The sequence below is a fragment of the Coffea eugenioides genome, chromosome 8 (genome assembly GCF_003713205.1).
Source record: "Coffea eugenioides isolate CCC68of chromosome 8, Ceug_1.0, whole genome shotgun sequence".
Taxonomy (NCBI): Eukaryota; Viridiplantae; Streptophyta; class Magnoliopsida; order Gentianales; family Rubiaceae; genus Coffea; species Coffea eugenioides.
In genome coordinates this window covers 4,480,672-4,497,119 of record NC_040042.1, presented here as the reverse complement: position 1 = coordinate 4,497,119, position 16,448 = coordinate 4,480,672, and the positions used below count along the sequence as shown (strand labels likewise).

Sequence of the window (16,448 nt, the reverse complement as noted above, 5' to 3'; positions counted from 1 at the left end):
AGGTAAAGTTTTGGCCCTCTAACAATTAAAGATAAAGGTTTAGCCCTCGATCTAACAAAATAGCATATTAGTGGCTCTTCTGTCAAATCCAGCAGTTAACTATGACGGAAAGATTCATCTCGTGAGACACGCGACCAAATATGAAGGGCATTATAGTCTCTAAAGGATGGTTGACCAAGCAAAAAGAGAGTAAAAAGGTAGCTTCTTCTCTTACCTTAAGTTAGAGCAACAAAAATCTCTATCCAGTCAAAGTTGGAGCTGAAAATGCGAAGAATGAACAGTTCCCCTCTACCGGTGTGTAGATGTGAGAAAGAGACTAGGGTGATTACTTCGTGGACTTCAAAAAATCCTGGGCGAAGGTTTGCTGTGTGCGCAGAAGGTTGCTGCGGATATTGGGCATGTTGGAGATGTACAATTATCATAACTGGATAATTGTACCAAACCAAAATTTCGACCGCACCTGACCTTGGCCCCCATAGGGTGCAATAATAATTACTAAAAAATCCTAATTACCACCTCAATTAAATAATTATAGAACAAATCCAAGTACTGGAGCAGGGACCCTAGGTGTGCAATGGGTTACTTGATTCACCCTGTTCCCGAAGAGTTTGCTTGATCCGATATACCGGATTTGTCTATAAAAATATAAGTTTTGCGTAAAAATGGCAAGTAGGGTCGATTCCCAGCGAGCAGGTAGGAATTATTTCTTTCCAAATTAGTAGAACGAAATTGGGGATTTTCAATGGGAGGCAAACAAAAATAAAATAAAATAAAACAAACAAAATTCAAAACTAACTCACAAAGCACAATTAAACTAAAAATAGCAATTAATAAATTCTACCCAAAGGATCAACTGCTCAGGCACGGTCCAAATAAATGCTCATCGATGCAAAGATATTTCATCCATTTATCACTAGGTTGGTTATAGCCATCAATAAGCTCTGACAACCAGCTCTTCCTTACTTTTTCGACAGTCAAGGTACGACCATTGACTGCTTCTCTAACCCAGATAACAACCCTAAGTACGACCGTAGGAATTTAATTACCCAATTGCATTAAAGCTAGAAGAACCCAACCCTAACCAATAAACACGCTAAGAGGGTTTATTTAAGTTAGATCTTGTGTTTCCCATCATAAACCAATTATGGTGGTTGCCACGAGGTGTTAACTAAATGAACAATTATGGATTCTATTTAATTAATGTGGCAGTAGGCTATTAAATTAAATCAATACCCGGCCGTTGATATTCAATTAATATAAATACCCATGAACAATTAATTCAGGAAACGCACGAATAGCAATAAATTGGGAGAAATAATGAAGATTCGGTTAGATCTCACAGATGTGATGGACAGCGCCCTCGCGCCAAAACCGCTCCTCATCATGTCAATCCGTGTGATTTAATTGAAAACACCCGCGCAAACATCACAGAATCTGGATTGGTGAAGTAGCGCAGATAGAAAAAATGAAAAGTCTCGCTTGACTCTGCGTGGGAGTCCGTACTGGATTCCCCAAGTTCAATGCCAAAACCAACGGAAGTTGAATGAATTCGAAAGCGAAAAGCAAAAGAGTCAGACGCAGACGCCAAAAACAAGGGAAAGAAAAGTCTTCTGTGTCTGACCCATTCGGCCGCAGAAGAAACAAAAGAAAAATAAAAGCGTCTGACAAATCTTCCCCTAAGAAAAGTAGAAAAAGAGAAACTAAGGCTAAGAGTAGTGATCCCTTGAATCTTGCTTTTTCCTTTCTTTATAGCCGCCGCAGGAGCTCTCCAGACGTCTGGCCCAATTCCTTCCAACAAAAGCTAGCCTTTTGAAGTTTTTATCCCATGCTTCTTGCGGTTCACGTGAACCGCAGTCCGGCTTTCGGTTTCGTCCACCTTCTAAGGCGTGGCCACGTCTTGAGACGAAAAGTCTTCTGGAAATTTACCCCGCGAGATCATTTTTCATGCCGACCACCTACAATTCACGCAAATATCGAATATGAGTGAAATTCCAATTCTTAGCACCGTGAATAGCCAAAATTAGGACAAAATAACGGTGCAAAATGTGCCAAATAACCGCTCTATCAGTGTAAGTATTCTATATGCACCTGAAGCAGCACTTAGTTTTGAGTCATCGCAGGTTATATAGTCATGAAGAAGACGTACTACCGCTATTTCCCCACTGGAGTTGGACTCTCCTTGTTGAGTTTTGTGTTAGCTAGCTTAGCCATGACCACCACAAATGTTACCACTGATCAATTAGCACTTGTTGATTTGAGAGATAAAATCACTTCAGATCCGCATCAAATTCTGGCAAAAAACTGGTCCCTTGCAACCTCAGTTTGTGACTGGAGAGGAGTCACGTGCAGCTCTCATCACTACAGAGTGATTGCCTTGAATATCTCCAAATTGGGTCTTACTGGCACAATTCCTCCCCAGCTGGGGAATCTGTCCTTTCTAGTGTCACTGGATATGAGCTGGAACAACTTCCAAGGAGAACTTCCCCGTGAATTGACCCATTTGCGCAGGTTGCGGGTCCTTAATCTCACCGCTAACAAGCTAGGTGGATCTATTCCCTCTTGGGTCGGTTCCTTGCAAAAACTCCATTACTTTTCTCTCAAAAACAACAGCTTTGCAGGTTCTATCCCACCTTCTATCTCCAACATGTCCAACCGTATTCGCCACTCCATTTCTGCCTTTACAACTCCTCCTACGCCGGCAATTACCACTTTCGCTGCAGCGTCCGGATGGAGTACTCTGATTTAAGTCACATTAGGGTTTTACAGCAAAGGGGGTGGAAATTGTTGGAGGAAAAATTGTTGGTGAAACTATTTTTACTCTGTCTTGGCAAAGAGACAATAGTGCCCTTCATATTTGGTCGCGCGTCTCACTAGATGATGCTTCCCGTCATAATTAACTGCTGGATTTGACAGAAGGGCTACTAATATGCTATTTTGTTAGATCGAGGGCTAAAACTTTATCTTTAATTGTTGGAGGGCTAAAACTTTACCTGAAAAAGAGTTGGAGGGCCATTGGGACTCTTTTCCCTTCTATTTATGATGTGCTTTTAAGGAGCTTAAGAAATGAGTGTGTGTTTGTGTGTGCATGAAAGTTTGTGAAAATATATTTATGTATGTGAAAAGAAACCTTTTTGTGTGTGAAAAAGTATGTGAATGAGTTTATGTATCAAAATGTATTAGATAATATGTTGGGTTATATTTGTATCATGGGTTTGAGATGAATCAATAAGACTCAATTCAAAATCAATCCAATCTAAAGTTGGACGGATTGAATATAACTTATTTAAATGAAAACCCAATCTTAACTAGTCCAAAATCTATCCAACGCGTCCAATTGTTATGTATACTCCTCAGTTTTAGCTCTAAAAGCTTTCAATCACTAGAATGGAGAAATGGGTTGAAGATGTAAGCAGAATTCTAGACCAAGACTTGATTTTTAATTCAGTATAGATACTTCTCACTGGAATGATATAAGAACATTTCTTTTGTCCGTAATGTACTAGTACATCATATTCCAAGCATGGATTATTGAAAGTTTGCCAAATTGATAAGGACATCTCATTCTCAAGTTGATACAAAATGGTCTCTGATTAATTATTGAAGTTTGTAGTTTTGCCTTTTATATGCCAGAAAACCACATCAAATGGTCATTAATAGCATCACTATCTCTTTTGATTGTCTTGCATGTAAAGTAACCGACTTTAATTAGCAGGAAAACAAAAGAAGAGCTCAAAGGAGGGGGAAAAGGGGTCTCTTACCTCTTTACGTTGCCACCCTTTTTTTTCTTTTTCTTTTTCTTTTTGACATATTTACGCTACTAATTTTGCACCATGAAATGTCAATTTAGATATTTTCTGCTTTGAATCTTTTAAAAAGAATAAATAGTTTTAAAAGGGTTGAAAGAAATGCCACATCCGTGATTCTGTGTATTAACTATTAAGCGACAAATTATGCTAAATTGATGCTTTAACATTTTCATGATCCATTTACGCTTGACACCATTAATTTTGAATTCATTAATTCATGATTCTTTCTCTTCTTCTTCTTCTTCATTCTCTTTTCAATGTTTGTTAGTTCAGTTCTTGTTAAGGTAAGTTATTTTCTTTTTTATGGTTGTCAATAATAAAGACTTTATAACTCTCTTCAAGAACGAAATCAGGGGGCACCCCCTCATACCTCTTCCCTCCCCCCCCCCCCCCCACCCCAAATCCCCACCAAAAAAAAACCCCACCTAAAGATTTTATCCAACTTCCTGTGAAATACAAGTTTTGTGATCTTTACCTAATTTACTTTGTACTCTTGCCCCCTCAAGAATATTTAATTATCATATATAGCCCCCTTTTCCACTGTATATAAATCTCCTCATTATAATTAACATAATGCAACAATAGAAACTAATGATAAAAGAAAATGCAATAAAAAAGGAATGCAAAGATAAAAAGGAAATATAACTTTAATGTAATTCCAGTTAAGTACAGCAATTTTGGAAACTTAGTAGTATTAGTCCATGTAACTAGACAAGACGACATGGAAACTTCCAAAACTTCATGTTCCATGGAAATTTTTTTTTATTTTTATCAGAAGTTGTTCTATTGTACTTTACATCTTAGTTATTAATTATATAAACAATTATTCTTGTTCGGAAGTCAGAGGTACTATCAATGTTTGTTTGACGTTTAAATTGCATTTTAACATTGCTTTTCTTTTCAAAGTTTAGCTTTTTAATCGAATGCTTTTGTTAGATTCTTTTTTTATTATTATTTTGTTATCATTCATAAGCTGCTATTGAGTTGTTTGTCGGTATTTCTTCCAAACAATATAAATATTTAGTATTTTACATTAGATTTCTTCTCTTGTTATTAAAACTAGGGTAAAATACAGAAAACTCCCATGTGGTTTGACTATTTAACACACTACTTCCTCATTATTTAAAAACACCCATATAGCCCCCTCGTGTTTTAGACTAAAGTGAAATTTAACCGGTAACCGGAATGCTACCTGCAAGTGATGTATTATTATTTTTTTAATATTTTTTATTTTATAGTCATTTTTTCTTTCAATTTTGGTGCTTTGACTTAACTATCATAGGTATCTTTACAAATTTTATAGGAGAAATCTTGCTCCTTCCTTTTTTTTCCTTCAGTTTTCATTTTTTCTATTTTGCTCTTCCCTTCCATTTTCCTTTCCTTTTCTTCTTTTACTCGATCCAAAATCTTCATCGCTAAAATCTACTATAGCACCTCACAGAATCTAGGTGGACCTTGTTGCCCAAAGAATCCCAAAAATCTGGTCACTTCCACTGTCAATTCAGTCTGACTTGATCCGATAAATCAATTCATCTTCATCCAATTCTATCAGGGGTTCGTAAACCTTGATCTTCATCATTCACGTAACTCTCTAGCATTGTTGAATTCGGAATTTCGTCGCAATGATTAAGTTCAAAGGCGAAGATTTAGGGTTTTTCCTTCATTTTTCCCCTTTTATTTGTCTATTTTTTTTTACGTATTAAAATTAGTAATTCTGATTCCATATAACCATTGGGCAAAATTATTAAAGTAGAACCCCCCAAAAAAAAGGGAATTTTACAGAATTTTCAATCATAAACTACAATGATTGTATATTATAACCACGATGAGGTGGAAGACGAACCAATTTATTTAATTGCTTGGAGCTGTTGAAGTGAAGCTGCCATCGGTTAGCTGAATGAAAGGTCGTCACGCGTGATGGCTCTGAGGACTCAGCTGCTGCCGCGGCTTCACCACCTCCAAAAACGTTAGACAAAACTGATCCCATGCCTGATCTGCCGAGGACGTTACTTCTTTTTGTCTGTTTGTTAATTGGGAAAATTGCCGATGGCCTCTCCTCTCTTTCCTTGCGGGGGAGGAGTCAAAGCCAAAGGTACTATAGCGTGATGCCTGACCTTTTATTTGTCTATTTATGTCTCTTGGGTTGCTGAAAGTTTCGTGGTAGGTGATGGTGGCAGTAATGGCTAACAAAGTGGCAGCGGCCATGGCAGCAATCGCGGCGAAAGGAAAAAGAAGAAAAGAATGGAAAAAAAAAGGAGAAACAGAAAAGCAAGACCCCTTGCTTCGATATTGTGAGTCGTGGAGAATGTGGAATGGAGGAAGAAGGAGAGGAAGAATAGAAAAGGAAAGGAAAATAAAATAAAAAAGAAAAAAATTAATAATAGACAGACTACCGGTTCACAGGTCAAAAAGCGTAATTCCATTCTAGTCCAAAGCATGAGTGGGTAATATGGGTGTTTTTAAATAATGAGGAGGAAGTGTGTTAAATAGTCAAACCACAGGGAGGTTTTCTGTATTTTACCCAAAATTTTATAATCTTCTCTCCTAGAATTAGAAATTTCCGATTTCCTTATCATGCTTGCCTGTATGTTTTTTAATACTTTGTAATATCAAACCACGATTACGGCAAGAATACAACATTTCTTTAACACATTTACTTTTCGTATATTTTTTAGTTTATTTCATGATTTCTTTTTTTTTTTGTCGCAACGGGTATAACCTAATCTAGTCTAATCAAGGGGAAGGGAAGGGGGAGTCGATGTGAGTAGAGACTACATCAAAGAAAACCAATTAAGGCTGCCACATATACAATTTAGTTTATTTCATGATTTCAACTCAGTCAAATCTTTACCAAAAAGAACCTTATTTGCGACTAGCATATACAATTATTAACAAGATAAAGAAGACAAAATTTGAATTTCTTTTTTTAAAGTCATGTTTAAGCAATGGATGCAATTCGTCAAGCTTTGAACGATTTTGACTGCGTGACTAGTGAAGATAGAATCAGTGATCTTCCCGAAAGTGTTCTTTCTCATATCCTATCCCACCTTCCAACGAAGGGCAGAATGCACCAGTGTTCTATCGAAGAAATAAATAGACAAAGAAAAATTCAATAATTTCTTGACAAAAGTACTTACCACTGTGATGATTCTTTTTTTTTTTTTTTCAATAAACGATCACTCTGATCATTCACGATTAGGAAATATTTCTGTCATTTTTACTTCAAAGTATGATCAAAGCTCTGCAAGTGCATGGAGTTTTGACGCCATAATTTATGATGCTTTGTAAAGAACATTTTGAGATCCTAAGCTTTTTTTTTTTTTGATGTGTAAGTCATTACAGGAAGGAGAAGTATAATTAAAAATCTGTGTCAAACAATTATTCTTCATTGTTTTTAGAGGCTAAACAAAAGATTAAAAGAAATTTTATACGTGAAATCATATTTATAACAGGATAAATCATGTGAAATTAATTAATGTTTTAATATTCTTATAAGTAATTGCTTTTATAACTTACATCTTTATATTTTAAATTCTGGATAATGCACTTTTATTTTGATAGAAACTCATTTTCTCTTTTTACACGCATATGCAATGCACGAGAAATGCACTGTTCTTGGACATCTGCCAGCACCACTATATATATACCCAGACATAGCTTAATCAAATAAGGCTCAATAAGAAGAGAAAAAAAAAATGACCTGATAAAAAGCAAGAGACCAGGAAAATGGGAAATGGGGCAGGAACGGACAAGTGACAACCGTTCCTGAAGGTTCACGGCCACGATGTGGCCTCAAAAATTTGTGCGACTCAGATTACAGCATGTAACTCGATTTTCACGCCATGTGTGAGGCTCGCAAAAAAGTGTTGTAAAATTACGTACGTCGTGTGCAAAGTAAGTTACATCGTGTTCAATGGAAGTTACGCGATGTGAAAAATGAATACAACCGGCACAAACGGTTGCACCTTTGTCCAGGAAAATGGGACCGATAAATAGAAGTTATAGGACCCACTATGTGGCATTTGAACAAGTGCAAAAGGTAATCTAAAAGTCGCAACTGCAATCGTGTAAGGAAAATTTGCGTGTTTAAGATATAGATGAAATATTGAAATGTAAATGGACGACGCAATTAGATTTTGGTCTAATAGTATTTGTATACCTGTTAGTTCTTTATACAATCTCTTCAGGCTCTCCCTTTCTATAGAATATGATATATTAGATTAAAAGAAGAGAAAAATGCAATTTTGGTACCTAAACTTTGACGCACGAGCGGTTTTAGTCCCCAAATTTTGGACGAAAACAAATTTGGTACCCGAACTTTCAAATTTTGAGCACATTAAGTACCCTTGACGATTTTTTCCCAAATTGTTACCGGAAAAAGCCATGTGACTGTCACGTGTCCGGCCAAAATGGAATAAAAAAAGGTCAAAAATGCAGTTTTGGTACCTAAACTTTGACGCACGAGCGGTTTTAGTCCCCAAATTTTGGACGAAAACAAATTTGGTACCCAAACTTTCAAATTTTGAGCACATTAAGTACCCTTGACGATTTTTTCCCAAATTATTATCGAAAAAAGCCATATGACAGTCACGTGTCCGGCCACAATTGTATAAAAAAAGGCCCAAAAAATATCAAATGCCATTCTAATACTAAGTATTAAATTTAAGGACTAATAGCGTAATAAAGAAAAAATCCAAGGACTAAATAACATCACATGAGTCAACAAAACCCAAGAACCGATACAAATGAGCTCCAATTCCAGTACATTAATCTAAGAATCAAGTCACAAAATTTGTCTGGAATTGGAGCTCATTTGTATCGGTTCTTGGGTTTTGTTGACTCATGTGATGTTATTTAGTCCTTGGATTTTTTCTTTATTACGCTATTAGTCCTTAAATTTAATACTTAGTATTAGAATGGCATTTGATATTTTTTGGGCCTTTTTTTATACAATTGTGGCCGGACACGTGACTGTCATATGGCTTTTTTCGATAATAATTTGGGAAAAAATCGTCAAGGGTACTTAATGTGCTCAAAATTTGAAAGTTCGGTACCAAATTTGTTTTCGTCCAAAATTTGGGGACTAAAACCGCTCGTGCGTCAAAGTTTAGGTACCAAAACTGCATTTTTGACCTTTTTTTATTCCATTTTGGCCGGACACGTGACAGTCACATGGCTTTTTCCGGTAACAATTTGGGAAAAAATCGTCAAGGGTACTTAATGTGCTCAAAATTTGAAAGTTCGGGTACCAAATTTGTTTTCGTCCAAAATTTGGGGACTAAAACCGCTCGTGCGTCAAAGTTTAGGTACCAAAATTGCATTTTTCTCTTAAAAGAATGTTAACTCTGTTTGGATTCATTAGTTTTTCAAATATTATATAAAAGTTTTTAAAAAGTACTTTAAAAGGTACTCTAAAAAGTAGTCTAAAATTTTTTAATATTCAAAAAATATCCCAAAATATGTTTTAAAAACTCTACTACTTTTAAATATTTCAAAATATTTTCTAAAAATATCTCAAAATATACTCTAAAAACTCTGCTACAGTAAAATTTTTCAAAAACACCCTAAAAAACAGTTAATTCAAACGGAGCAGTTATCTTTACGGCAAAAAAAGAAAATTAGATTTTGGTCTGGGACAGCTAGAGGAAAAAAAAAAGAAAAAGTGACAAGTACTAATTAAACTTGAAAAATGAAAACAAAAAAAAATTAAGCCTATAAGGATTGGTTTGGAAAAAAAAAAAAGAAATAGTTTCAATTTAGGTAAGTATTTGAATAGGTTTGGCCTACAGAATCACTTGTAGACAATAATTTGATATATTCAACGACTGCATGGTCATGAATTATTATAAAATATAATGATAAAGATAAAGTGACGGCGAGTAATGTATGACGACATGAGAATGCCTTTTAAACTTTCAATGTAATCCACAAGTCAACACAGACCAAATGTACACAAGTATTTTCCTGCAATGTATAACTCTTGATCAACTTAGATAGAATCAAATTACTTGTCACATGTATGTACTTTTATCTCCAGCCTGTAAATTATCATGTTGGATTTGTGTAATGGCTGCCTATCGGACACTCGTTAAAATGTACTTTAGGTGTTAGAATTTTGAAAAAATAAGATTAATTAGAAAAAATATATAAATGGAAGGTAGAGTAATAATTCTTAATTTGTATACATACATGGTAGGTTAGGTGAAATTTAGGTATATTAAAGAAATGATTAATCTTCTATACGCTGACAGTATATACACTTTCAACATTAGATGCATAATACATAATTCGAATTTAAATTTGAAATTCAAATTTTGCATATATGTCGTATATCTAACCGTGATAGTGTATAAACTATCAATGTATGTAAGATTTACTCGGAAAAAAAGCCATATCATATTTTCATGCTAAACAGTGTTCCTTCTCTTCCTTTCTTCTTCTTTTTTTATTCAATCTTTTTTTCTTGTTTTTGTTTTTGGTATCAAAGTTTTAGACCTCTTCTCTCTCCCTTCTACTACAATTATGTGTAAAATTTGTTAATGCAATACTTTCAAGGATACTGGATATGACTTTGAACTATATAAGTCAATTTATGCAACTGCCGAAGCAATCCTTCTCTTTTTATTCTCCTTTTTATGTTTTCATTTTCAAAGAAGTTCATTTATCTCCTTCACGACAAACGCACGAAAAATGCTTTAGGACTTTTATGGAATTCCACCCTCATCCCTCAATCGAATAAGACATCACCTCTTTGTCACTCGCTGCAAAGATGCTACAATATTGTGCAACTGGCGTATAATAAAGTGCCCAATTCCAACTAGCCACTTTCATGACCAAATAAAGAAATAAAAGCGAAACCTATACAAAAAGTCATCAAACCAAAATAGTAGTCATTTTAAAAATGTTAATGATTGGGGATACATTTGGTTTATGATTTAGCATATTTTACACCTAGTTCATCATGTATATAGACACTTTCACATTTATTGTTTTTTTTCATATTTTGGCACTTTCTCGATGTAACTTCATTTTTCTAACATACTAATACATTAAGCCTTTTCAAGCATTGAGTGCCAAGTAGTAGGCAATGTTTTCCAACCTGGACTAGACCCGTCGGTTTGACAGTCGAATTATGAATCGATCATATGTACGGCCCGGTTCATAGGTTATGTTGACTTGACACAACAATCAGTCAAAAAAATAAAAAACCATTCAACCGGTTCAAATTGGATCGAACTGTGAACCACGATTTTTTGTTTTCACAAATTTGATTGAAAATTATGTAAACCTAAAGCTGTTAAAATGAACTGAACTGTTCGTTAGCTCGATTCATTTCGACACGTTCGTGTTCGTGAAAGACTCGTTCGAAATCTTAAATGAATCGAGTTCGAACGAATTTTTTTTTCAATTAATAATCTAGCGAACACGAGCATATTCACGAGTTTTAATGAACGTTAGCGAACATGGACATAATTATCATTTAACAAATTTTAAGGTTAATTTTATGACTAGACTTTTATATTTGGAGGGTTTTATTTGTTATTTTTATGTTAATGTTAGTTATATAGTTAATGAATAATAGAATTTAGTTACTTAGTGCTTTAATTATTTTTTAGAATGATTAATGATTTGTATGGCATATTTAAGGCTTAAAATAATTTGGATTCGAGCATTTCGAGCATGTTCGCGAATGGCTCGTTTATGTTAAACGAGTCGAATACAAACACGAACTCGAACATGAATTTTGCTTAACGAACCGAACACGAATACAGGTTTGGAGTTCAAAAATTAACGAACGAACATGAACGTTGTTCGAATCGCTTAACGAACAAAGCTCAAACATGAGATACTCGATTCGATTCGACTCGTTTACAGCTCTATCTAAACCTAATTACTGGTTTGTACACACTAAAATGAAATTTGACTGTTTTATAGACTTATATGAGTTTTTATATTATTCTTTGTAAATTATAATACTATTTAGACAATTGGACATGTAAGTTGAATAACTATAACATTGCTCTTATGTTAGTTGGGGTTTTAGCATTTATAGTTTTATTGGATTTTGTTTAATTTCAGAAGTTTCAATGACTTTTCTTTAATTTCAGAATATGGTGGTGGTTTATGTAGGATTTAAGATTTTTTTCTAGTAAGTACAATTGATATGAATTTATTCGTTTGAATTTACAATTTTAAAAATTTTTGTGTTTAGAAATATTTAATTTTTTATCTGATGATATGTATGAGATATTTCATTCTGTGCACAGGTGTGTGTCTGTGTCTATATATATATATATATTGAACCAGAATTGAACTGGTTCGATTGATTGAATCTTGACTCGATCACTGCATCGGTTCAATTAATGGTCCGAATTTTTAAACATTGATAGTAGGGACAACAACATATGGAGTTGAGGCAAGGAAGACCTCTCTTGTTATCATACAGTGTTACAAAAGCTCCCCTCCCCTCCTCTCCCACCTGATTGCCCTGGTCTCATTTTACTACATGTATAAACCAATAACAATTTTGCTAACCATTCTTTAGAATTGTTAGCAGGAAGTGCAACGTAAATTAAGTTTAATTATTGCTTTGATCTTCTAACTTGTTTCTTCATGTTTGATACAATTTAAAAATCTTAATCAACAACGTCTCGCTTTTGTATAAAAAGAATGAAATACATAAAAGAAAAAAAATTCAAGCAAACTAACTTAATAAAATACATCCTTTTTATCACAACAAATTGATAATAAAAAAACGAATTATCATACACGCGTACACACACACACATATATATATATACTTGTGTGTTTTACTTGTTTCCCATCTTTACCTTGTCTAAGCTAACTCTTCATATTGAGTTCTGATATGTAGTTTTATGACAGACCCTCTCCCCTCTACTTTTCCCCTTAATTATTACCTTTCTTTGTACATGATGCAGTACCCGATTACAGTAGAGGAAATGAGAAGCTTCTTTTCTCACAATTTGGCCATGTTTTTCACAGGCAATCAACAAAACACCAAAAGCTAAAGTTGCACAGAAACATGAAAACAAGAAATGTACCACAAGTAGTAGTGGCTTGAGTCACCGCCTACTCCATTATTTCAAGCTAGGCAAGAAAACAAACCACTTGTCCTCTTCTTTTATCTCTTTTTCTTTTCAATTTCGTAGATCTTCGTCTCTTTCTCTTTTCATTTTCGTAGGCAACAAAGAACACATCAAAACCCACGAAAATTGCTTTTTAGAACTTTTCAATGGAGCTGAATTGCACGACAATTTCAGACACATCCCTTTATCCAACAAAGACCTTTTTGTCTTTTTGATTCACCACAATTTTGTAGTACTATTTCTCTCTTACCAGTCACAATCATGAAAAAGCCCCCTTACCAAAAAGTCATAAAACAAATCCAATTCCCCTCCTCAACCAATATGGACGTATATCATTACTATTTTTTAATTTCTCACAAACACCAATCCCATATCCATTACTATTTAATTAAGAAAAGAATAAAAGAATACACCAATAGAATCTAATCCACAAGAAGCAAAAAAAATAAAATAAAATAAATTAAATTATCCCTTATTCCCATTTCCCAATTGGAGTCAACGGCTATTATTAGGACCACTTTTCAACTCTCCCCTAACCATCCAAAATATTCCCCCAAATCAATACAACACCAGACCATAGTCAAAATGGCTACTACTACCACTAGCTCACCAAATCCCAAACAATTCTCACCTCCATCATTCTTAATAGACCTCCCTATCCTCACCGTCCATATCCATCACCCTCGGCTTACCTGATACCGCACAGTCACGCCCCGTTTAATCGCGTTTATGGAGCGCGTCCACGTCAACTTGAACAGCACAGTCGAGTGAAGATATCAAATCCCTGCCGACCCCTCCCTACCCTTATCCTATAAATACCCTACTTCACTCACTTTTTTTCTATCTCGCCTTTCTCGGTCTTATTTTTTGCTGCTTTCCTATTCTTTCTACAGAACCTATATATATATATATATATCTATATACACACATGCTTATATCTACATGTACATTTCAATTTTTTTTCTTTAACCTCAATTTCCACGAAAGATTCCTTCATTTCAAAAACCCTAGCATTTTCTTCGGTTGAAATTGGTGCTGAGCTATTTGGGGTTTTGTTGCATTTTTTTGCAATGCGGCAATCCTGTTGAAGCCATCGATTTCCCCAATCGAAGATTAAATTCCTCTGCATTTCTTGATTCTCGCGAAATTTGGACAATGGAGGAGCCGAAAAGGTTCGCGGTCGGCTATGCGTTGGCGCCGAAGAAGCAAGCGAGCTTCATACAAGGCTCGCTTGTGCAACTCGCGTGCGAAAGAGGCATCGATTTGGTACAAATCGACCTCCAACGGCAACTGGTAGATCAAGGACCGTTTGATTGCGTGCTCCATAAGTTGTATAGTGATGATTGGAAGCGGCAATTGAAGGAGTTTGAGGAGAACAGCCCTAGCGCTTTGATTATTGACCAGCCGGAGGCAATTGAGCGGCTCCATAACCGGATTTCGATGCTCCAGGTGGTGGCGGAGCTCGAAATGGACCCGTCTAAAATAGCAGGGGCGGAGACGGCTTCGTTCGGGATTCCAAAGCAGACTGTGATTTATGATTTTGGTTCGGTCTCGGAGGTGAATGTGGAAAAGGAGGGTCTGAAATTTCCTGTCATTGCCAAGCCGTTAGTTGCCGATGGCAGCGCGAAATCGCATAAGATGCTTTTGGTTTATAACAATGACGGGCTGAATAAGCTCAAGCCACCGATTGTGTTGCAGGAGTTTGTAAATCATGGTGGGGTGATTTTCAAGGTCTACGTGGTTGGCGAGTATGTGAAGTGTGTGAAGAGGAAGTCTCTGCCTGACATCAGTGAGGAGAATTTGAGGAGCTTGGAGGGGTCCTTATCATTCTGTCAGGTATCTAACGTAGGTGCTCATGAGATAAATCCTGACAAATATTATAAACTGATGCATTTGGAGAGTGCAGAGTTGCCCCCAATGAGCTTGATAAATGAGATAGCCAAGGGTTTGAGGAGGGCAACTAAGCTGCATTTATTCAATTTTGATGTTATTAGGGACGCCAAAGTTGGAAATAGGTATCTTGTTGTTGACATTAATTACTTTCCTGGTTATGCTAAGATGCCCAATTATGAGACTGTCTTAGTGGATTTTTTCTGGAAACTTTTGACCAGTGATGATAAGGATTTTGATGTTACAAAGTTGGCTACCTGTGAAATTGGCACGAGGAATACCATTTGCGGTCATCATCGTTTTGGGGAGGATGAGGGCATGATCCCGGCTTCTCCTCTTAAGCGGGAAGAAAAGGAACATTCCCTTCAAGTCTGAGTTGCAGCAATTTCGTGATTTATCTGGAGGGAAGAAAAAGGAGGTGGGTAATTGCAGAATGATGGTGGAAATTTCTCCAGATTTGACATAGAGAGCTTCAGAAGGCAGATAGGTAGTGTAGCGGTGAATAACTAGGTTCTTGCTTTGTTTTAGATTGCTAACAGACATTAAATGGTGTACCTTGTTGATCATGTACATTGCATAGATAGGTGCTGTTGAATAGGCTGAAATGTTTAGGGAGGTTATAGTTATCAAAAAATCGCAAATGTAAGCAAACTCCTTTGGTAACATGATTTAATGAGTTTAGCCATTTGGTCACGTAAATCATTTTGCTATGTCAAAAAAGTTCTTGTTAGAGTCTTTTGTTTACAACTATGATTATAGTATCTACTTTTGCACTGTATTTCTTACCACAAGTGACAGTAATGACAATCATAAACTTCAGTTTGATTATGGGCAGCTTATGTCATATCTGATAATGGTGTTTGTAGATGAGAAGATTCCGTTTTGAATCGTGTCCGAAGTATGTAGATGTAACTAAATGACTTAGAGATTCCAATTTGAATAGGCTGCTCTCCAGATGCCTGATCTGAGGTGCAGGGCTTATTTTGTTGTTGCATGCAGTTCTAATCTATGCTAAATTGCTATGTCAGATGTAGCATGCTTCTTTCAGGAAACTGTTCTTGAAGGATAGCAAATTTCTTGGGTTTTATTTGATTTACCTTTTTGGGCTCGATGGAGATCCACAAACTTGACATTACTGTGAATTTAGTTGCTTCTGAAAGCATCTGCAGTGGTTCAAAGGATTCATTTGGATACCCAGTTTGACCAGGCTGCTTTCCGGAAGCAGGATGTTGGTTAGAGGGCTTATTCTCTTGTTGTTTGTGGTTACATTGTTGGATAATATATGTAATATTGACTTGTTTTTTTCTGGGGGTCAGTTTTGGAATCTGTATGTTGGATGTTAATGAATTTGTTGTCTCCATTTCTAGTATGCATATCTGTGATACTTAAAACCTGCATTTTTGTCTGTTTTCTCTTGTTGCATCTATCACTAGCATTTGTCAAAGGTAGTGAAATGGGATCCTTGTAACAAGCATCCCAAGATGAATCAGGAGGGTTCATTAAGATTAGCAAAGTCCAGTTATTCAATATTACATACCCAGAACCTGATCATCAACTAAGGGTTTTCCATGATGCAATAGTTGCCAAAGGTGAATGCCTTATAAAACTAGTTCTCAGGTGCAGCAAGGTGCAAATGAGATGTCGA

General features: G+C 35.7%; 2 protein-coding genes across 2 annotated transcripts; both read left to right on the top strand.

Annotated features, from left to right (window-relative positions):
- The first annotated feature begins 2,131 nt into the window (after positions 1 to 2,131).
- LOC113780022 (probable leucine-rich repeat receptor-like protein kinase At2g33170) lies at positions 2,132 to 2,746 on the top strand. The gene has a single exon (XM_027325843.1). It carries the CDS (start codon positions 2,132 to 2,134, stop codon positions 2,744 to 2,746), a length of 615 nt encoding a protein of 204 aa, XP_027181644.1.
- Positions 2,747 to 13,832: 11,086 nt separating this feature from the next.
- Positions 13,833 to 15,502, top strand: LOC113781159 (inositol-tetrakisphosphate 1-kinase 1-like). Its single transcript, XM_027327032.1, has one exon. The coding sequence runs from the start codon at positions 14,069 to 14,071 to the stop codon at positions 15,176 to 15,178; it is 1,110 nt and encodes a 369-aa protein (XP_027182833.1). The 5' UTR covers positions 13,833 to 14,068; the 3' UTR covers positions 15,179 to 15,502.
- The last annotated feature ends 946 nt before the right edge of the window (positions 15,503 to 16,448 follow it).

Coding starts and splice junctions, on each gene's coding strand:
- LOC113781159 (XM_027327032.1), top strand. CDS start 14,069: ATGGAGGAGCCGAAAAGGTTCGCGGTCGGCTATGCGTTGGCGCCGAAG.
- LOC113780022 (XM_027325843.1), top strand. CDS start 2,132: ATGAAGAAGACGTACTACCGCTATTTCCCCACTGGAGTTGGACTCTCC.